At 55.2% G+C, this 21,227-nt stretch overlaps 7 protein-coding genes across 7 annotated transcripts; 4 read left to right on the forward strand and 3 right to left on the reverse strand.

Annotated features, from left to right (window-relative positions):
* Window positions 1–1,883: 1,883 nt before the first annotated feature.
* Window positions 1,884–5,812, forward strand: TRIREDRAFT_122366 (uncharacterized protein; the record flags this gene model as incomplete). The annotated part of the gene is made up of 2 exons (XM_006966181.1): window positions 1,884–2,659; window positions 2,881–5,812. 2 exons carry the CDS (start codon window positions 1,884–1,886, stop codon window positions 5,810–5,812), a joined length of 3,708 nt encoding a protein of 1,235 aa, XP_006966243.1.
* Window positions 5,813–7,184: 1,372 nt separating this feature from the next.
* TRIREDRAFT_78886 (uncharacterized protein) lies at window positions 7,185–9,140 on the reverse strand (the record flags this gene model as incomplete). The annotated part of the gene is made up of 1 exon (XM_006966304.1): window positions 7,185–9,140. One exon carries the CDS (start codon window positions 9,138–9,140, stop codon window positions 7,185–7,187), a length of 1,956 nt encoding a protein of 651 aa, XP_006966366.1.
* Window positions 9,141–10,071: 931 nt separating this feature from the next.
* Window positions 10,072–11,739, forward strand: TRIREDRAFT_108401 (uncharacterized protein; the record flags this gene model as incomplete). Its single annotated transcript, XM_006966182.1, has 2 exons — window positions 10,072–10,259; window positions 10,491–11,739. The coding sequence occupies 2 exons, from the start codon at window positions 10,072–10,074 to the stop codon at window positions 11,737–11,739; spliced, it is 1,437 nt and encodes a 478-aa protein (XP_006966244.1).
* Window positions 11,740–11,851: 112 nt separating this feature from the next.
* TRIREDRAFT_63364 (uncharacterized protein) lies at window positions 11,852–13,601 on the reverse strand (the record flags this gene model as incomplete). Its single annotated transcript, XM_006966305.1, has 3 exons — window positions 11,852–12,750; window positions 12,824–13,013; window positions 13,083–13,601. 3 exons carry the CDS (start codon window positions 13,599–13,601, stop codon window positions 11,852–11,854), a joined length of 1,608 nt encoding a protein of 535 aa, XP_006966367.1.
* A 391-nt stretch (window positions 13,602–13,992) lies between these two features.
* TRIREDRAFT_22560 (uncharacterized protein) lies at window positions 13,993–15,213 on the reverse strand (the record flags this gene model as incomplete). Its single annotated transcript, XM_006966145.1, has 1 exon — window positions 13,993–15,213. The coding sequence occupies one exon, from the start codon at window positions 15,211–15,213 to the stop codon at window positions 13,993–13,995; it is 1,221 nt and encodes a 406-aa protein (XP_006966207.1).
* A 1,937-nt stretch (window positions 15,214–17,150) lies between these two features.
* Window positions 17,151–18,636, forward strand: TRIREDRAFT_49099 (uncharacterized protein). The gene is made up of 2 exons (XM_006966183.1): window positions 17,151–18,061; window positions 18,152–18,636. Exons 1-2 carry the CDS (start codon window positions 17,575–17,577, stop codon window positions 18,466–18,468), a joined length of 804 nt encoding a protein of 267 aa, XP_006966245.1. The 5' UTR covers window positions 17,151–17,574; the 3' UTR covers window positions 18,469–18,636.
* A 1,949-nt stretch (window positions 18,637–20,585) lies between these two features.
* Window positions 20,586–20,891, forward strand: TRIREDRAFT_108405 (uncharacterized protein; the record flags this gene model as incomplete). The annotated part of the gene is made up of 1 exon (XM_006966184.1): window positions 20,586–20,891. One exon carries the CDS (start codon window positions 20,586–20,588, stop codon window positions 20,889–20,891), a length of 306 nt encoding a protein of 101 aa, XP_006966246.1.
* Between the last annotated feature and the right edge of the window lie 336 nt (window positions 20,892–21,227).

The raw sequence follows: 21,227 nt of genomic DNA on the forward strand, positions 1-21,227 counted from the left end.
CCGCGGAAGGCAATTAGATATCAGGGTAATGCACCCGTGCCAACGTCACCAACCCTGCCTACTCTTCACCATGAGGCTTGCTCTCAAGTATCGAGCAGCTACTGCGGGTTCAGCTTCATGTTACCTGCACCATAATAGGAACTCGTATTCAGCCTAGTAAAGCAGTGTCGAAAGCGGGAAACGCCTGCTTGGAGTGGGAGAATGGAAGAACAGATATCGAGGCAGAAGCGAGAGAGGAGAGAAGGATCGTGGCCCTAGTACCAAGAGGTGTTGATGCCCGAGAGTCGCTTGCAACTTGACAATTGCTAGCACCTCCGTAGCTTTATCTGGCTTAAGCACTCCCGGTCTGCAGCAGGCTTGCGATCTTTCTCTGCATGAAGGATTTTCCTTGGAAGTGGCTAGCCGAAATCGCAACTCAGGATGCTGGTGAGCCAAGTTGGGATGGATGATTGGCACCTCCCCCTTTTTCCATGGGGGACAAGCAGGCAGGCACTTTTACGAAGGATGTACAGAAGATGCGTGCAGCTGGCCTTGATACCTAGGTAGGTAGATTGGGTGATGGGTTTACGAACACAGGAGGGCAGTAAGAGCACCGTTGCATATAGGAGTTAAGTAGCTGAGCCGTCAGCAGGATCTGTATTTATGCTGTCTGCCGTTATAATTTGTAAGATTACTATATTTGGGAAATCCTATAATTAAAGCACTCTCTTTATCAGATCAACAAAGCATACCTTAGATACTTGTGTAGCACAGCGTCTGAGCCAGATGTCGCGCATTGCGACCCCCATGAAGCCATCGTGAAGACTGCATGCACGATGAAGTCAACGGGCTACTGATTGAAAGTACAACTGCCCCTTGTACCGGTACAAGCGGGAGCTCGTAACTGGGGACATGGAACGGGTCGTTTCAGGCCGAGGGCGCCACAGCAGGTTGCACTGCCACTTGCACTTGTAGGTATGCTCCGGCCGGCGGGCGCCTCTTTGGGAGATGCGTGTTGACGTTTCTGTACCGCTACTCGTACGAGATGCTGGATGTAACCTCGTGTTGCTTAGTGACGCGGGACATGAATACCTACATGGAGATAGGCACTCTAGCTTCAGATAATTGTCAGACATTATGTACAGAAACAGGACAGGGTTTCATGAGCCGCCGAGCAAGTTCGATATAGAGTATGAGACATTTGGAAAGATGGCTTGGAATTCGCTGTAGGGCTGTTGAGGCCGATCATTAGGTCGGAGATGCCTCTATATTTTGCTACCTACGTGTAGGTACCTAGGCAAAGAACCGAGCTCCAACAGCTTCCCAGTGACGTTGGCAAAGCCAAGTATACCTACTGCCTACTAGTAGGTACCCGACTTTCAACTGGATGTTATGAGGTACTTGACCACCTTCAGCGTAGCAGGCCAGCAAGCTCAAGGCGACACCCGCGCCTGTGCTTGCGCCTGTACTTGTGCCTGTACTTGCATCACCTCGCCCGCTGTCGCTTGAGCTCCAGCGGCCAGAGAGCCCCGGAAAGGCCCCCCCCCCCAAGTCCCCAGACAGGGCCCCGATTAGAGCACTCGCAGCTCGAGACACTGCCACTCTTGCCGCTCCACCCCAGCTCTGGCCATCGTCTGCGCCGTCCAACACGCAGTCCGTGCCGTTTTTTTTTCTTCCTCTGGGCTGCCCTTTTCTCTCTCCATCTGCGCAATCATCGAATCCCTTCCGTAACGCCTCACGGTTTCTAACCTCCAGTCCCTCGTTTGTCTTTTCCTGCTTCGCCCTTGCACTCGCTCGCACAGCCCTTTGCGCTCGCCTCTTTTCCGCCCCAACCGTCATTCTTCCCCTGATTTCTGCTGCTGTGCCGCTGAAGATGCGCGACGTCTGAATGACAGCCTGCAGAGATGGCCCCCTGGCTCTCGATGCCCACGATGCATCTGTCTGGTCGCCGTAGTTGCGACAGCACCCGAAGCAGCCACCACGACGCCTCCTTCTGCGGCCGGCATGAGTCGCGCACACTGTCTCCGGCCTCAGTCAAGGGCCGCCATATTTCAGCCTCGACGCAGGTAGCCGTGGGCTCTTGTTCGGCGCTCGAGGTGCAGCAATCCGTGGAGGGGAGCACCCAACAAGGCTGCGTCATCCGGGCGCGAACGACCAGGTGCGGCAATCCGAGCAGCAGCAACGATAGCTCAAGCAACATCCGATTCAGCAATCGCGGCCGCATCTCCGCCTGGGCCGCGAGGCCGGCATGGCTCGTCTTCACCCTGCTCGCCCTCGTCTTCGTCGCGACACCGGCCGCCGCCGTCCAGATCGAGTTCGACAACTGCCTCCCCGACTCGTACCGCCTGCACAAGCCGCCGCTGCTGCAGTGGCAGCCGCTTTATGTCGACGCCGTCTTCGACACCAAGACGCCCAACAACAATCTGCAGGTCATTGTCTGGGGCAACGTCACGGGCTCGCAGAACCTGAGTCCGCTCCCGCCTCCGAACGACCCGTACTGGACCAATCCCGACGACACCAACGGCAAGATCGAGCAGACGCCCTACGTCGATACTCTTGCCACCACGCTGGTCCGGAGAGTCAATGTCTTGACGTACGAGCCGTGGAACGACCGCTCCAACTTCTGCACGGAGAGCCTCGTCAATGGGACTTGTCCCTTGGCGCCTACCTTTGGCAATGTGTAAGTCGACCCGTCGTCTCATCGTCATGTCATGTCATATCATCGCCATCACCCCTCTCTTGAACCGCCGCCGCCGCCACCACCACCATCTGTGCTGTTACTTGGGCTTTCTGCTGCAATACAACAGGGGCTTGGCCATCTTCATTTTGCCAGAGCTGTGTTATGTATCATCTTGATAATTTTGCAGACATTCTTGACTAACATGAGTTTTCATCGTGTAGTGACCTCCCGTATGGGCTTCCGTCGGTCAATCTAAGTCACGACTTCTTCTCCTCATATGCGTTCAGCTCATTCGCCGTCACCTTTCTCGTCATCAATGGCGATCAGGCAGCAACAAACATTGGCTGTGTCTCTGCCACCATTACCCCTGATCTGGGCAGCATCTCCTGGGTGCTCAAGTTCATGCCCCTTCTGGTCCTGCTGTTTGCTGGCTTCGCAGTTCCTTTTGCTGGGATCTGGAGCCCCTGGGGCACCACCAACGTGTTCCATTGGACGGCCAACTATGGCCGAGACGCTGACCTGCTGCGACTGGTCACTCCTGGTTTCAGCGACTGTCTGCAGTACATTCAATTCATCGTTCTGACGGGCGCCCTGACCCTCGATTACCCCGGATTCTTCCAGCCCGTAGTGAGCCAGGTCGGGTGGTCATCGCTCATGTTCAACGAGAGCTTCGTTGCCCACGCCGATCCCTGGCAGAACGTGGAGGACGGCATCTATGTGACCAAGGCAGGCACCGTCTTCGGACTGCAGAAGATGGCTCAGCTCATTGGCATGTCTGAGGCTGAAGATGTGTGGCCGGGTATGATGGTGTGGCTCTGTGTCATCATTGCCTCCGTCATTGTTCTCATCCAGGTTGGCTTTGCTCTTCAGTGGATCTTCCGCAAGATCAGGAAAACTACCGAGGAGGACCTGCGGGCAAAGAATATCCCATTTGTCATTGGCAACGTGGTGCGCATCGTCTTCAATTTCATGCTGGTCCCCATTGTGGCTCTGTCATGCTTCCAATTCGTCGTCTCCGGCCAGTCGCCGGGCTGGACCGTTGCCTTGGCTGCGCTGACACTGGCCGTAGTCATTGGCTTTGCGGCTTATCTGCTGTGGCTCATCATCATCACGCGCCCCAAGTCGGTGCTGTTTGATGACCTGCCCACGGTTCTGCGCTACGGACCCCTATACAATACATACGCCGACGAGGTCGCTGCCTTTGCGCTTATCCCGATCCTGCTCAACGTCATCAGAGGCGTTGCCATTGGCGCAGTGCAGCCGAGCGGCGTTGCCCAGGTTGTGCTTTTGGCCATCTGTGAGGTCATTCAGATCATCATGATTTACGCCTTTCGACCATATCAGAAGGCCACCTCGATGAACATTTACCACAGCCTGTTTGCAGGTCTGCGATTGATCATCATCATCCTCATGGTCACCTTTGTGCCTAGCTTGGGCGTTACCGAAGGCCCAAAGGGCTGGATAGGCTATGCCATTCTGCTGCTGCATGCTTGCGTGCTCGCCCTGGGCTTCTTCCTTGGCGCTGTGCAGACCATTATTGAAGTCATTGCGAGATTGTTCGGTGCCGGTGGAGACGATGTCACCGGCTTGACCCGTGGTGGCCTGTCCAAAATCTTCGGCATGAGGCAGCTCTCAAGGAGAGTCAACCACCGCCAGGGACCGTCCCGGGCCAGCCAGCTGTCTACCGCCGCCATGCTGGATGCCGAGGATAGCGGCAAATCTGGCTTTGTGATGCCAAGTGGTAGAGTCCGCAGCGGCTCCGTGGCTAGCCTCAGCGGCGTCATGGCCCACCATCGACATCGGAGCAGCTCCGCTCTTGATAGCATGTATTCAGCCGCACAACGGAACGTCGACACCGCGAGTTCATACGTCCCGGGAACACCGGGCGAAGCCAGCACATTCTCGTTCCTCGCATCACCCTCTGCCGCTCGCCAGGGTCCGCCTGGACTTGTGGTAGAAGCCTCTGACCCGTACTATCGCCCTCCGCGGCGGCGTCGTGAGATGACTGGCGATTCAAGCCAGCTCGACAGCCGGCGTGACTCGCTCACTATTGAGCCTGTCGCCCAGGCCGGAGGATTAGCCCCTGAAGCTCCTGACTCTGGGGCCGAGATTTCACGAGGGGCCACCCCAGCACCCGGCCATGGCGGCAACAACCTTTCCATCAGCTTTCCCGCGAATCGACCCGACTACTCAACCCGCGAGGTTGACTTTTACTATGGCGTTCGAGGCCCAGCGTTGAACTCGGAAGGCCCCGGCAGGAAGCTCGGCACTGGCCCTGCAGATCCCACTGGACCGGCCGCGACCGCTGCTGGATGGTTACGCAGCCTGCTCTTTGGCGGTAAAACTAAGGAGAAGGGCAAAGGCTTCGAAGTTGTCAGAAGTGCGAGGATGCCGCCGAACATGGTTCGAAACGGAGGTTTCGGAGACGAGACGCCGCCCGAGGGCATCCCAGTGGCCATGGGAGTCATTCGAAATGGACCCATCGACTCTGATGATGACGACGAGCCTCAGATCCGCAGACCGAAGCGTCGGGAAGGCGAGCTGCTTGACAACAACGGCGACCCGCAGTCGGAGTCTGACAACGGCGAGCCCGATAGCCCCGTTACGGATCGGCTCCCTCGCGGGCGGATGTCTCAGTCTGCCGTCGCTTTGAGTTCAAAGAAGGCAGAGGCCTCGCAAGACGGGGTGGATAGTGAAGGTGTGAGCGATGAGGACATGTCTGACGCTGATAATGATGCGCCCGTCATTCCGCGGAAGAGTTCCAAGAGACACTCGGCCGTGCTCGATCGCACCGCCCAGATCACGCCCCTTGTCCGAATAGATTCTCAGACGAGGCGTCCTGAAAGCCGAGCATCCCAGCAAACAGCGCAAACCGAGTCGACCCTCCAGCAAGGCGGTGTATCACTGCTGCCACGCCTCCCATTTGAGCGGAGAGGCTCAGACAGGCGGTCAGACCAACGGCCGCCTTCGAAGTCGTCGCTCGACTTCCCTGATCTGAGAAGCATAGACTCGGCAACGCAGGATGATCCTGCCGGATTTGGAACCGTTTCCCACCACAGCATCAGCCGCATTGACCCCCATCATGTGGATGATGACATGCTGAGCACTGCCGCGTCTGTCGTGGATGATACGCACTCCGCGAAAGACGTTTGATTCAGCAGAGCCACTACGGGCAGCGTTCTGAAGAGAAGAACACCAATGGCAAGAAGATGAGATGAACAGCGAAAGGAAGCCAATCGGCTGCAACGCCATTACCGGCACGAAACTGAGATTCTCTTCGCTTCAGCAAGCTTGAGCGTGTTTGGTGACGCTTTTAACATCTTCGTCTTACCCGACTGCTGATTCTTCTTGGCTGATTTCCTGTCTTCCATCGTGGGCCTTTTACTAATCCGATCCGTCGGGATTTCCCTATCTGTATAGAGTCACCTGGACATGTCCCAGCAAGCAACACGAATGCATAGTGGGAAAGGGGTGACGTGACTAATTTCTTTTTTTTTTTTTGTTTTCCTCTCAATTTTCTTTGTCAAGGGTTTTCAAGGTTGATACATAAAATTTTCCCCCTTCTTATTTTCCAGGAGCTGATCCAGGGGGAACAAGGGGAGGCTTTACGGTAGCTGGCGTTTTGATCATTTCCGACCCCCCCTTCATTTGCACAAGTGCTGCATGGAGAAGGCGGACTGGGTCTTGATATATGTTTTCGGGATCAAAGGATGGGCTGTTGGGATGTTTGGGCATGTAGTGACGTGTTTGGTGTGTAGCAGGAGGAGAAATTTACGAACATCACTTGAAGATTTTGATTGGCCTTTGTGAGGGGAGGAAGTGTTGGGAGGTTATGTAAGTACCAAAACGTGTAAGTCCTAATTGGAGATGTAATCCGGCCAGCCTTTACATGTTTGACATGGCCTTGTCTGAGCTTTTGTGTTGGTAATACCTTATGGGATGACTGTGCTTGTCGAAGAGGCCACGAAATGGTAGCTGTTATCTTTGTTTCTCATACAGAATCACGATTCAAGGTAATTGATTGCCTCCACGCTTGAAGAAACACGCAATGGTGAACAATTGTTACGAAACGAATAAGGAGGAATTGCCATCATGGGGGTATAGCAGCAACATCAACAATAAAACAACAGGAAACAGATGTGTAGCTAGCTAGGTACTCTAGTATATACAAAAAGGGGCAAAAGGAACTCATGAATGCAGTGAAAGAAAAAAACCCTAGCGCATCAAGGGCAGCCAAATCTCTCGTCTTTGCAAGCAAAAGAAGCTTCCCAGTCTATCAGAGCTTGCAGAAAAAGCCCCCCTTAACCCTCTCTATATATATAATGAAAGAGACATGGAAGAAGATTCGTCAAGTTTTGTCGTCTGGGACCAAGCGCATCATGATCGTTTATACACCAGTGAATTAGAAAAAAAAAAAAAAGAAGAAAAAAAAGAAAAGGGAAAAAAAAGGAAAGCCAAGCGATGTGGCATGCTTTTCTTCTTATTCTTATTCTTCTCCTTCTTCGTCTTCATCTTCTCCATTCTTCTATTTCACGCCTAGGAAACCCACGCCCGCCCTCGCCTTCTGGACAGCCCTCTTGAGGGCCTGCTCCTCCACGTCGGTCCACTTGACGCTGAGCTCGTCCCACTTCTTGCCGGGGGTGTTGTACTCCCTGCGCCACTGGGCGTGCACCTGCTGCAGCTGGGCCATGCGGCGCGGGTCGCCGGAGCCGCTGTAGACGATGAAGGCCGTGCACGGCGGGAGGGCGGCGTGGATGCGGACGAGGCGCTCCGTCAGGCGGGCAAGGGCCTTTTCCAAGGGAGACGACGACGACGACGACGAGTCTGCAGAGTCGGCGTCTTCAAGGGCGTCCAGGTCCATGTCGGGCATGTTCTTGTTCCACCATCCCTGGATGGCTTCCAGCTCGCGCATGCGGCCCCAGACAAAGTCCACGCCGCCGGCCTTGATGACGGAGCCGTCCTCGTCGCCGAGGACGGCGCGGATGACGTTGCTCGTCACGTCCTCGTCGGACCTGCAGCCCAGCTGGTGCGTGGCTCCCGCGCCGAGGCCCTTGGACGGGTCGCCCCAGTCGACGGCGGCGCTCGTCTTGCCGACCTCAACGCCGCCCAGGGCCGCGTCGCCCCCCTGCGCCTTGTACGCCGTGCCGGCGCGGGCCAGCCTGCGGAACAGGTTCTCCCCCTGCGAGTCCGATGCGCCCCAGAGCTTGCCCTTTTCGCACTTTTGCTTGACCAGGTCCAGGCAGGTCTTGGCGTCCTCGATGCTGTTGTGGCCCAGGGCGCCGCCTTTTTGGATCTCACGGGAGAGGTATTTCTGAGCGAGCCATTTCAGGGATGATTTGAGAGGGGCTCCACGGGGATGGGGGTATATGATGGAGGTGTCGACGATGAAGGGGTGGGCGAGCTGGATGGCCTTGGTGTCGGATTCCAGGGAGTGGCCCACGAGGATGGTGCGCGGATGCAGGATGTCAAGGAGCTTCTTCTGTATGTCGCGAAGCGTGGTCGTCACGGGTGCCAGCATCTCCTCTGTGATGCCAGAAAACCGCGTAACGTAGTCGATGATGGGCTTGTCGGGTTTCACGAGTTCGTCCAGCACCACGTTGCCGTCCCAGTCGACTAGGCTGATGCGGGTCAGGGAGAACTCGCTCTCGCCCGTCATGCACATTTCGCAGTCAAGCGCCAGCACCTCTCGGCCGGCCGTGATGCTGCCCTGTTCGATCTCGGCCTCGGGGACATTGCCGTCCTCGAGCTTGTCCACCCTGGTGATGACCCATCCGTCCGGGGCGACAAAGTCGTCTCGTCGCTGCCCCTCCGGGAGAAGAGCCGGATGTATCAGGTAGCCGTTCTCCGTCAGCTCCTCGGCAGAGGCAAGGAACTCGGTGATGCGCGTCCGCTCGTTCTTCCATCCCTGGGGCTCCCTCGCGGGCTTGACGCCTCCCTTTTGTGACGTCTTCTCCTTGGGTGGCGGCGCGGTGAGGAACGTGGCCAGCGGGGAGTTGAGCTTTCCGTGCTTTTCGTCGCCGGGCGTCTTGACGGGCCACAGATGGGGGAACATGTCGGCGAAAGGCTTCAGCGGCTCCGGCAGAGCGTCCTTGTCCAGCTTTCGAGGGTAGTAGTCGTCCGGGGACTTGGCTGCAAAGATATTTCCGTCCTCGTCGCCATCCACATACGCATCCCTCAGCTCGTTAAACGCGGCATAGTCGACGCCCTCCTTGAAGAGCGCCTCCTCTAGACCGGGCACCATGATGGCGACAATCTTCCTGAACTGCGGCCGGTGCATGACGTTGATCCAGCTGGGGGCGGCGCCGTCGGCAAAGATGTAGGTGATGACGTCTCGCAGGCCATTGAGGTTGAGCATGGACTGCAGCCGCGCGCCGGAGGAGAAGCTGAGGGCCGGGTAGTTTCCCTTGCCCGGGCGAGGCATCTTCTTGGCCTTCTTCCTCGCGTGGGAGACGGTCTGCCACTCTGCCTGGTTGTTGTCCATCTTGTCGTCTGTGTCATGGGGGCTGCATCTCTTGAGGGTGCCCTCGCTCTGGTTGAGGGAGGCGGCGTCGACGGTATTTGTACCTGCGTCCTCGATGGTGGCGTCGGCCATGGTCGGATGTTATTCTCGGAGTCTTTGGCGACGGAGGCCAGAAAGGTAACGATCTCGGGGAGATTTGATTAGCTCTTAGACAGAGGTTATACCCACACTGGCTGAGCACGTCCGTATATCGGTAGAAGCCCAAGTGAAAGTGGCTGCTGCTTGGCTTGGATGGCTGAGAAAACAACAGGTGTAGCCGAAACACACAGTTGAGAGACGAGATCCGGCCTCGCTAAGGAGATGGCAGAAGACAAAGGGCCCGAAAGGGCAAAAGTAAGAAAATGAAGTCTAAGTCTGAACTTCACCGGCCAGCGCCATCCGCGATGATTTAGCCACAATCCACACTGCTGGGCGCCAAAAAAAAAAAAAAAAAAAAAAAAAGAAGCTGATTGTTGGGAGATGATGTTTTATCGTTGTTAGGCTGACGCTCAAGGTCCTGAATTTCTCGAGAATTAGCATGGAATTCCTTATCTTATCGCAGCCGCCAGGGACGCTTCGAAGTCAGCCAATCACAGGCCATCTTCAGCGCCCCCCGGATTCGGTTCGCTGCAGCCTCGCGGTTCCTTCAACGCGACTCCAGACCGAATTTGGCTGCTCAGGTGAACCGCTCATCTTTCATCCAGTCTCTCATTGAGAGCTTTTGTCAAGTGATACGCTGGCGATATCATCTCTCTTTCGTCAATGCAATATTGATTTGCTGCTCATGCCTTGCTTGTATCACTGAGCCGCAAACCTGGTAGAATCTAAAACTCCGCAGCCAATGCATCGCATCCCGTAAACATACACATCGCCTCCCTTCACTTTCACATCTTTCACTCAAAGCCGCAGAATCATGGACCTTGTCGCCGTGAGATGTGCCAAATGCGACTCAACGCTGGGCACCCTCGTCAATCTCTGGACGCAGATTGGCAAAAAGTACATCACCCCTGTGGCGTACGTGGAGGACAAGGCCGAGGCGGACAAGATTGCTGCCACGGGTGCTGTTCGAACTGGCGATGTGGGCACTCTTGTTGAGGGCTGGTATGGACATCCCCTACCGTATCATGTTATCATGCTGCTCTGTAAATCACACCACTAATGATATGAGATGCCTACGAAATAGTGAGCTCCGAGATGCCGAGTGCTCAGCGTGCCATACAAACATTGGGCAAAAGTGCTTGACCAGTCCTTCAAACCACATCTTCACCAGGCAAGCAAGCACCCCTTCTCCAACAAAGATGTCTCATTGAGCTCATGCTAAAGAAAACGCAGTGGCCAAATCATCTTCCGCATCGCTTCCATCGTCCTCAAGCCAGCCAAGGACCTCCGTCGCAAAGCCGAGCCCAAGATCCAGCGCATCCTCCAGCTCAGGGGCCAACCGGCAACAACTCAACCCACGCCCTCCTCACCCCTCAACGGCAAGGCTAATCCCCACCCTCAAAATGGCGAGCCACCTCCAAGTCGAGCCAGCTTCGACATCATCCAGATCCAAGCAGACCTCGAAGCCCAGCAAGATGAAATCCAGCGCATCGGCGCCGCCGGCTTCCAAGTAATGTCCGCCTTCGACAGCACAGTAGCCCGCTTCGAAAAGCAGATGCGCCAACTCAGCGAATCCGTCGCAAACGTCCGCCGCGAAGGCGAAGGGCAGCAAGCAGACATCAAGTCCCTCAAGACGCAAATGAGCGATGCGAAATGGAGCAGCGACGGCGACGCCGTGGTGGCTCGTCTGGATCAGCAGCTCCAGACGACGGACAGGGTCGTCACGGAGCTCCGGCAAATCATCAAAAAGTCGCAAACAGAAACAAACCATCTCCGAAATGAATTATCGGCCGCGCAAAAGGAGATTGCAGAGGTGAAGAGGGCGAATGCCCGTCTGAAAAAGGACGCGGATGAAGCGAAGCAGGTCGCACAGGAGGGCGTTGCCACGTCCAAGATGTATGCTTCAGAGGTGGCTTCGTTGAGGCGAGAGATGGCACAGCTGCGGTCTGAACTTGTTGCGCAGCAGCAGGACATGCGCCATTCTTCGGTGGATGAAGATCCGTCTATTTCGTCTCATCAGCTGGATATCCTCGCCAGCAACATCTCCAAGATTGGCAACAGGGCCAGCCAGGTAGAGTCGCTGCAGATGGAGTTTGACCTCTTCCGGACCCGGATACAGCGGCTGGAAGCTCGGGTGGCTGGCGGCACGCCGAATCCCAATCGAAAGGATATCCGAGCCTCTTATGCAGAGTACGACAACGGTTCGGCGGCTGAAGGCAGTCAGTCCCACTACGGATCGACCACGCGCAACAAGAAAAGGCCACCGTTGACGAGAGAGGACAGCCATATCGTGAACTCGACTCCTCCCAAACGGGTGGCCATCTCGTCAGGTTATCCCACCCTTGGCGCCGCTGCCTACGACGAACAGCAACAATCGTCACCTGGGACAATGGCCCTGGTCGAGACTCCAGTTCAACGGCGGACGGCGGCAGCATCGTCAAACAAGAGCACTGCAAGGCGTGGCAGATGGGCAAAAGCTTGAATCAATGTGCTTTCCAGAGGATGAGTCTACTTCCAGCTGCCTTGACGAGCCTCGGCAGCGTACCAGACGCAACCCTGCAATATGGTCACCAGCAACACGTAGATGACTGTGTTCAAGACTCGAAATCCCGTCTCAAGACTTTCTTGCCTAGGCCAGCCAAGGCATCCACTTGCTTCACGACAGCAAACTCAAAAAAGGCCTGAGACTTTTCGCTGCTAGGATCCCGTCGCCACTCGTCAATGAGAGATGTCTCCTTCTCTCTACCCGCCAGCTTCTCAATGTCATCCAGAAGCGCCCGGGCTCTGACAGCTAGGCCGATCTCCGTGCCGTATTCATCTGGTGTGTACCGAAGAATCATAATAAGCAGCATCTGGCACAGCGATGCCTGATCAATTTCTCGCAGCGTCTCCTCAATCTCCTGCTCCAAGGTCGCCTTGTTGGAAACGGGCACAGCCGAACTTGTCTGGGAAGCCGTTGCTGCGGCGGTGTTGGAAAGCAGGTTGGCAACTGTGAACAAGCCGGCGAGTCGAATGGGATGGTAAGGCGAGGGATACTGATACGGATCGCAAGCCGTCGCGACGAGACAAGCCACAGCCAGGGCAAAGGCGTAGTTTTCCTCCTCGCTGTAAAGCATGGATATTCTATACAGAATGTCGGGCAGCGGCGTGACGGCCCAGAGCTCTTCTTCCACTAGAGCCTTCTTCTTGATAAACTCGCTCTTCAATAGCTTGCGCCGCTCCGACAGCGACTCGATCACGGCCAACGCGTCCACTATATGCTCCACCGACTCGCTGTGCTGATTGACAATGGCCTGCTTGGCGGCGCTACTGGTTGCAGGATGATTGCGAAGTTTTGATACATCTGGCACGAGACTCTGGCTGTTGAGGTTGACGCAGGGGGAGATGGCTGCGACCTGATAGACGTTGAGATTATCCCGGCAACGAAGACATTGGCATGTAAACTTATAGTGAGCCAGTGCTTCTCTGCGTTTGGGCAGAGGATCTGTGTAGACTACAGGACGACGCATTTTGCGTTAATATCGCGAAGACTTATGTGTCAAGTTGATAGTAAAGGGGACACTTACACGTATAAGCGATTTCAATCTCATCGCCAGCCCGGATGGGGTTCTCGGCGATGAGGAGGGCGTTTCGCCCGATGAACTGGACTGATGCATTCGGGATGCAGGAGTGATTGGCCATGGCTAGAGTAGGTTCGAGATAGAGTCCGGCAACGCCCAGTTCGGAATCAAACCTCTGGAAAGAATTGTTCTGAATCTATCACACATTGTCAGTTAGCATCCACCGCCTCCCAATATCAAGTAACAGTCCTGAAGCCAAACAAACCTTGCAAAGCATCTCAGCCGCCATCCGCACATCCTGGTCACCCCTGCCCAACCCCGAGAACGCACAGCCCGCCACGGCCATCATCTCGATATCCCTCCACTCATCCCCCTCCGCCCTCTTCTCCAGCACATGCCCCTCCAGATCCGCCAGCCCGTCCCGAATCTTCCCCCACAGCAGAGCCTGAATCAGAGCCCTCGTCGGCGTCGGCAGCATCCGCCTCCGCTCCTCGTCCCTGATGGTCTTGGTCAGGGCCTTGCACTCGCGCGAATGCACCGCCTTCCATGCGGCTGCCTGGCACGTCGCGTCGCAGTACGCGGCCGCATGGCAGCGCGAGCAGAGACGGGGTTCGCCGGGGCGGAGGCAGTGCGAGCAGACGCTTGTGAGGCAGGCGACGGTGGGAAGCAGGAGGAGGGGAGTGAAGGAGAAGATGACGGCGCCGGGAGGGAAGGATTTGGTTGCGTGGAGGGCGCGGCCTTTGGAGGGGTGTGGACGGATCTCAACGGGTGAAGAAGAAGACATGATGTGTTCGTTTCAAGTCAATTTGTGTGAGGCAGGCATCTGAAGAGAATGGTGGATTTGATGAGGGTGATGAATATTCGGTGAGCCTGTGTTGGATGAGCTGGCGGTAGTTGAAAAGTTGAGGATGGGAGTTGAAGTTTTGGAGGGGCAGAGCGAAAAGGTGGGTTGGCGATGACCGCCATATCAGCAGACACGGAACTTTGACGAAAAGGATAGAAAAGCCCCCGACCTTTGCTTAATGCATGTCCTCAGAGACACAAAAATAGAATCTATAGCCTGAATCAATTGGAAGGGTATCTTTATTTACAGATTACCACATACGGGTAAATCTCCTGCATACACACACATAGGTATATACATATACACACAAGGTAAAACGACAACATGCCATCTACAGCTCGCCATGATCCGGCAACTTGCTGTTCGCCTTGCGCGCATCTCCCAGCCTCTGCTTCAACTCCTTGCTCCACGGCGTCCCATGCAGCTTCACCATCCTGTCCGCATGATAGTCCCAGCATCCGTCATCGAGCGCCGTCTCCGGCGCCGCACACACCCCGTTGTTCGATGCCTTGCCCCTGGGCCACTGGCCAAGCTGGGCGCCCATGTCCTCGTCCAGGAAGGTGTCCAGCACCAGCTGAGCGACTTTCCGCTGCGCTCCCGCCCACTCCGGCTTCTCTTGGCACAGGACCGAGAGGAGCTGCTTCATGCCGCTGTTTTCGAGAAACTGCTTTCGGATGGCGCCGTCCTTGATCAGGCCGTTGATGGCCGAGACGGCGGCCTTGACCTTTGCCGGAGAGTCGGCAACGGAGACGGTGTCTTGGTAGAAACGGTCAGAGATGGTGGCGCCGTCGCGAGGACACGACGAGTCCAGAAGCTCAGGCCAGATCTTGGCTATCTCGGCGAGTGCCGACGGATTGTTGGACAGGGCGCCGGCGAGGATCGCGGCCGCTTGCTGGTCGCGCGGCGTGGCTCCCTCCGAGGCGTCGCCGTCGCGAGCCCCCATCAAGCAGAATAGCGCCTTGACCACGTCCGCGTCCTCTGTGATTTTGAGCCCGTAGTAGATGTCGTGGGAGAGCTCCTCCAGGCCTTCCAGTCCGTTGTCGAACTCCTCGGCGCTTGGCGACTTGCCGGTCTTGAGCATGTTGAACGTCTCTGCAAAAGCAATGGCTTCCGTTTGGGCGTCTCCTTCTTGCGCGGGTTCCTTGATCTTGCCGACATTGTCGTATTTTGGTGCGCCCTTGGGGATCTGGATAATTTCTGGCTGCTCCTGGTCGACGAGAACCACGGCTTGGTCGACGGGCAGGCCATCGAGATCAGGGTTGGCCTCATCGGGGACGTTGATCTTGGCTTCCTTTTGGCCGGTCCAGATGTTGAGACGGACATGGAGGCCGTTTGGGAGTTGCTGGTCGTCGTGGACTGGCTGGAACTCATGCGTTGGTACGAAGACCCGGGGATAGCATTCGTCTGGGTTTGATGTGTGACATATTAAATCTGACTCGTCTGATGCCGCTTGGGGAGAGTGTTGTGATGATGATGACGATGCCGTTGCTGGGGCTGCTAAGCAGAGCAATAGGCCCAAGATGAGGGCAAATATGAGTGCCAGAGGCCTCATCTTTGAGTGAACGGAAGGCATTGCTTTTTGTAGTAGAAATTTGAAGTAGAGAAGGATGGTTCAAAGGGTGCGTTTGCTGAGAGTTGGTATCCAAGATCCGCACTTCGTGGTGTTATATAAAAAGGTACGGAAATTTCAGAGCGGTGATCTTATGGCGTGTACAAGATCATGTATGTAACAACGCTTCCAACCAAATCATCAGCATGTATGAGAGAACGCAGTCTAAAGAATGGAACAAAGATGCAAGAGTCGAGATAAGGAGTGAGTAAACCTCTGTTTAAATGAGTCAACTGGTTGAAAAGGACACATAAGAAGATGCTCGCTAGCTTCTTGTAACAAACGAGCAGTTCTGTCCAACTTGTCAAACTCGCCTGGAGGCGAAATCTCGTACCTGAGATTTGGCGCCATCTCATTGGCGGAGATGCATGACTCAGCGACTAACGTGGAATCCCAAAGAAGCAGTTCTTTTGCCACTCACTTACAGCGCGCCACGACTTGCCAAATGTATAGACACCCATGAATTATCCTCAACGATATATATCTTCTATCATTTGTTACTGCAAGCCATTGTTGGTCAAAGTGTACAAGGCTGTCTTCATGTGGCGGCTGGATGGATGATGAAGATGATTTCCTTGATGACGATGCGTACATCACATTGCTCAATGGGGCTGGGATCCAGTTGGCAAGCTTGTCTTCATGTCCCCAAAGCTATAGACAGTTCACTCTTCTCCAGCCATTCATGTAACAGTTGAAAGGTGATTGAGAACGAGTGCAGGTGAGCAACTTCCTCAATATCACACGATCGTACGGAAAATTCCCTCTTGTACAAATGTCAGGCAGCCAAACGTATCTCCTAGTCAGTGCATGTCCGAATCCGTTTCCGCATCCGTGCGTGTCTAGGAGCTCACCAAGTGCGCTCCCCAGTTGTCTCATGTTTTACGGCCATCCCATCTTGTAACCGTCGAACCTGAATTTAGAACACGAATCATGCGACAAGGTTTGGTATATTGACTGTCCAAGGTCGCATCCGTCATGCGCAGACCAGGAAATTCGCAAAGGTGGCTGGCCTGCAGCTGCGGCAGATGGATATAAACCCAGGTCCCTATGCCCGGCAAGATGGAAGAAATGCTTCTGATTCCGCTCCCTGCCGCGACAGCTCTCCCTTTTGTTCCTGTCGAATTGAGACTTGAAAGCCATACCAAGCATAGACCTGTCAAGCGCAAGAATGCTGTCATTAATTCTCGTCTTCTTCTACCTCTTCTTCGTCGCAGTCTTTGGCGCCCACGCCATGCCAACTGGGTCTCACCACTTCAAGAGACATGAACATCTCCATGCCCGCGTCCACAACCTGCGCCTTTCCCGACTTACAAGCACAAATGCCAATGCGGGCGAGCCTTTACAGAGCCCGAGGAATTGGTCCGAAAATCGGCTCGAGGAGGGTCTCGTCCACTGAACCGGGCAGCACAGGGAGGTAACGGCTTGTAATGAATGGATTGTGTTATAGACCGATGATTGCGGCATGAGGCATACGGCGTTTCTGAACTACGCGGAGCATGGCATGCTATGATATTCTATGGAGTTAAAGACTCAAGTAGACAATATATTGAACAAACAAATATTCTGTGTCAAAATACATACAAGGGCTTCAGTGTATGTATTTGTCTCGTACAACAAGAGCTGCAGTGGCGAAGTGGTACACCCAAGAACTGTATCCGCACTGTCCTCGTTACCTAATGCGGCACAAGAGCATGCCAAAGATGTCTCTCAATCACAAAGGCCAGCTGCATTACATAGAAATCCGCATCCTCGAATCCAGCACCCTCGTCAAGACAGTTGCCGCCTCAAGATATCGCACGGCCCCCAGCCTTCGCCAGTTCGAGCTCCCCAGCAATGCGCTCCAATGAATTGAATGAGTCCCGACTTTCCATCGATTATTAGGCCACTCGTTTCTCGTCCTCCTTTCTCAAAGCTCGACCGTTGATTCTTCTTCTACATCATCGAACTCGTCATAAGTACAGGCACGGTTCGTTTCACGGTACCACGGAGGAGAAACCCGCCGCTCCTGCGACAGAGAACAACTTCGATCCAGGGCAATCGGAAAGGACCATCAACCGCGACCCGAGCAGCACTTTGTCGCTCGCGCTACTCTCTACTCTACCTATACTGAAGATCCGAGCTGCCAGGCAGCGCGCGCCCAGACAGGTTCTTCCTCTGGATGCTGCTCTAGAGCTTGCCAAAAAAAACAACTCCTCCAGCTCTTCGTCCAGCGCATTCCTCGTCCTCGTCCTCGCCATCGCATCGCATCGCATCGCATTGCAGAGCGCGCGCCGCGTCGATTGACCCCACGAATCTCCGGACACGATGCCTTCCCCGCGACGAATGCGCCTCCTCATGGTGGCCGTCGTCCTCACCGTCGTCTTCGTGCTCTTCTACAGCTCGGGCATGGAGCCGGAAACCGACGTCAGCTTCAAGGGCTTCTACGAGAAAACAAAAGAGGCCATGGAGCGCGGGACGGCGCGCGGGCAGCCCGTCATCAACGCCAAGACGGGCGAAAAGGCCGGCCACATACCCGCCGACAGGGACGGCGACGGCGACATTGACGGGGACGACAAGGTGGCCGCGCAGGAGCTCCAGGAGCGGCTGCAGGCCGTTGAGCGGGAGGCAAAGGACAAGGCCAACGAGAAGAGCCCCAAGCCCGACATCCCCAGCCGCATCGTTGGCGTGGGCAGCTCGGCCGAGGGGCAGGTGAAGAAGGGCCAGGTCAAGGCCGGAGGCGAGGTCAAGGAAGAGACCAAGGAAGAGCACGAAGCCGAGGTGGAGATTAACAGCATCTTGAAGAAGTCGCCTGGTACGTCAATCGCAGTGATTTCTGTTCTTTGCATTACCTAGGCACCTATGCTCTCATTGTTGCTAACGTTTTAACGTGTGCGACTACTAGTCATCATCTTCTCCAAGAGCTACTGCCCGTATTCGAAGCGTGCCAAGGGCATCCTCCTGGAAAAGTACACAATCACCCCGGAGCCCTTTGTCGTCGAGCTGGACGAGCACCCGCTCGGCCCCCATCTGCAAGACTATCTCCTCAAGAAGACGGGGCGGAGGACGGTGCCCAACATCTTGGTCAACGGAGTCAGCATTGGCGGTGCCGACGACATTGTTTCGCTGGATAACGAGGACAAGCTCGTGGCCAAGGTGCGCGATCTGGGCCAGGCTCGCGTCGAGATTTCCGAGCGCTTCACCCCTGGCGAGCATCAGTGAGGATGTGTCATGTCAGAGCGGAGCGCCTTGCTTGTGATCCTTTTTGCCTTTCTCTTCTTCCTGTACTCTCACCTTAAACTCGCCTCTCTCGCTTGGATCAAAGCTGAGACTCGTGGCTCGTATCGGCTGGTTGCTTCTCTTTGGGACGTGGGCATCAGGGGCTATCGACTGGTGCGTCGATGCCGGTATGCATGATGGGAGTTTCGGCGTTCAATGGTCCTGTATAAGTAAGCCAGTACCCAGTAGGTACAGATACTGTAATATCGTTACCACAGTTCAGCTGGGGACCGAGGAGAGTGGGACTGCGTGAGCTCCTTGTTTGTCCGGAGAGCAGATGAAGAAGCAAGGCAGCGTCAAGTGAGTCTTGCTGAGCATCTAGCGGGCCTTGACCAAACTGACAGCATCTATAAGTCCAACGAGGTAGGGGTTCTTTCAGGTGAAGTCACAAAATAGATGCGATGAAGGAAAAGAACAAGGACTGAAGACCGTAATCCCGGAATGATGCCTAGCAACTTGAACCAGGTACTAAGTAATAATACCTGGGTAGGTTCGAGAGCCCTTGATTCATAGGCGTACCTTTGATTCGTCCAACTGAAGATACGTGGGAAGCATCACATGTCGCATCTGCTAGCGAGGCATCGTGGCAGTTAAAGAGGGAAAGAACGCAGACATCAACATGCCTTCCTCTCGGGAGGCTCCTCCAGCCAATCAAATTCAGTCAAAATCATCGTGACCATCTTCTTCTTCCTCCTCTTCTTCCTCTTTCCTCCTCTTCCTCATCATCTTCCTCCTTTCTTCTCACTCTTCTCCAGCAAAAAATCATCCATCCTCTTCTCACACCCCCCCTCGCCCTCAATCTCTTGCCTATTTACCCAGAAACAAACCCGTCGCCCCAAAGACGCCACGATGCAGAGTGCCAGCGTCGTCTCTCGTTCTAGGCCCCCGCAGCGGCCATCTGTTATCAAGCATTACTGGCTCTTCCCCCACTAACTGCAGGGATGCGCCGCAGCTGGAGGAGCCTGAGTGGCCAGAGGCCTTGGGGTTATCAACAGCTTGGAGGGGGGGGGATTGAGCCGGGTTCCTGCTGTCTACCTGCCGGATCCTCAGCAGCAACGAGAGATTAGAGAGAGAGACAGCGAGAGAAGTAGTTGGGCCGCCGGCTATACAGCACGGTTGGTGATGTCTGTCTGCTGAATTGCTGGCTATAGCACAGGCATTATCACAATGACGAACGAACGGGGCGGGCCAGACTAACGGACGACAGAGAGCCACGAGTCGAGGGATGGCATCAGTTGCTAGCGTCTTGTGCCACGCGCTTGTCCCATGTGCTAAGCTGCCAGTCCCCGGCCGGTGTGTGAGCGTGAGCCTGAGCAAGAGAACCAGGACGGGAAACTGGGGAAGCGACAGGACGAGAGTGCAAAAGCGTGGGGATGGCCCGGCAAACCGCTTGTGCTGCTGGCTGCCATGCCCGAATCAAAACTGGGCCAGTCTGGCCGGGATTCGAGACCGCAGTGACCACACCATCAACCGCAAGCTGAGCCTACAAGTGCCTACGAGGATTACCTATCTGTTTATCTCGCTCGCACCTCTAGCCCTGTCTTGCTGCTCTTAGTCGTTGCCGGCAGCAAGTTGGGGATTGCAGCAGAATAAGAAGAGCCTGGGCGCGCCACCCCCTCACGCTTCTTTTCTTTCTCTCAATCCAGTCCAATCCAAGCGATTCGCTGCTACGCCTGTGTTTGTTTTCTTATCAACTTTCGTTTGGCGTCTATTCATTGCCCATCGGCTTCCTGTTCCTGCTGTCTTGGGAATCAATTCGGACAATCAGCCAACAAGATCGAGGCGTCCCCCGTCTATTAGTGCTGCCCAAGTGGTCAAGTCTCGTCTTGACCTCGACACACTATAGCGGATTCCTTACCCTCGGTCAAGAGACGGTGGACTCACCGACCAGCCCTCGTGTCCCGAGTCGCATCATCAAGCTGCAAGCTTGCGTCAATTCGGCTGCGAGAGCGCACCCAAGCTAGCCAGTCCGGCCGTTGAGGAAGCATCACACATTTCTGAGGATTCTTTCGCCTCTGCCGTATACGAGAGTGCTCCCATACGTTACATCGCCCGCAGCCATGTCCGACGCCCCCTCCAGCACCGCGTCTGCCTTGCGGCGTCCATCCACCAGCTCCGAGACATCCTCCCTCTCGTCGGCCTCGACCGCCTACACCACCTACAAGGAGAAGGAAGGCAAGCCGTTGCTGGACGTCCACGAGCGCAAAGCAAAGAGGGGTCTGCGCCAGAAGGCTCGGGAGATGGTGCATGACATGGGCAGTCCGCCTACCGCGCGACAGGATGCAAAGGACGGCAAGGTGACGCTCAGTCATGCTCCCTTGGGCGGCCTCATAGGCCAGCCCCTGATGAAGCCGGGCAAAATCTAAGACGTCCAATTGTTGTCGGCTGCTCGATAATATACTGGCTGCTTCTTTATTGGCTGCTCGGAGATGGTCGCTCGGAGAGTCTGTTGCATCGCATCTCAGCGCATGTGCGTGGTACCTCAAAAGAGTAAAATACGATGGGAATGATGTGTGAAAATGGTCTCGGCGTTGGTTTCTTTGACTTGTCTGATGGTTTTGTTGCTTCTGTTTTTTTCTTTTTTTTTGCCTCTTTGCTTACCAGGGATATATCAGCCAGATTAGGGTTGGGAATTTGACGTTGATTTACTCGTAAATTCTTTGTCTCATGAGTCACCAAATGTACCACAGAGAAATGGATGA

This window comes from Trichoderma reesei, assembly GCF_000167675.1.
Source record: "Trichoderma reesei QM6a unplaced genomic scaffold TRIREscaffold_12, whole genome shotgun sequence".
Taxonomy (NCBI): domain Eukaryota; kingdom Fungi; phylum Ascomycota; class Sordariomycetes; order Hypocreales; family Hypocreaceae; genus Trichoderma; species Trichoderma reesei.

Excerpts from the sequence above, each read along its gene's own strand:
- TRIREDRAFT_49099 (XM_006966183.1), top strand. The coding sequence starts at position 17,575 with ATGCCTTCCCCGCGACGAATGCGCCTCCTCATGGTGGCCGTCGTCCTC. Across the intron at positions 18,062-18,151 it reads CATCTTGAAGAAGTCGCCTG|TCATCATCTTCTCCAAGAGC; the intron begins GTACGTCAATCG and ends TGCGACTACTAG.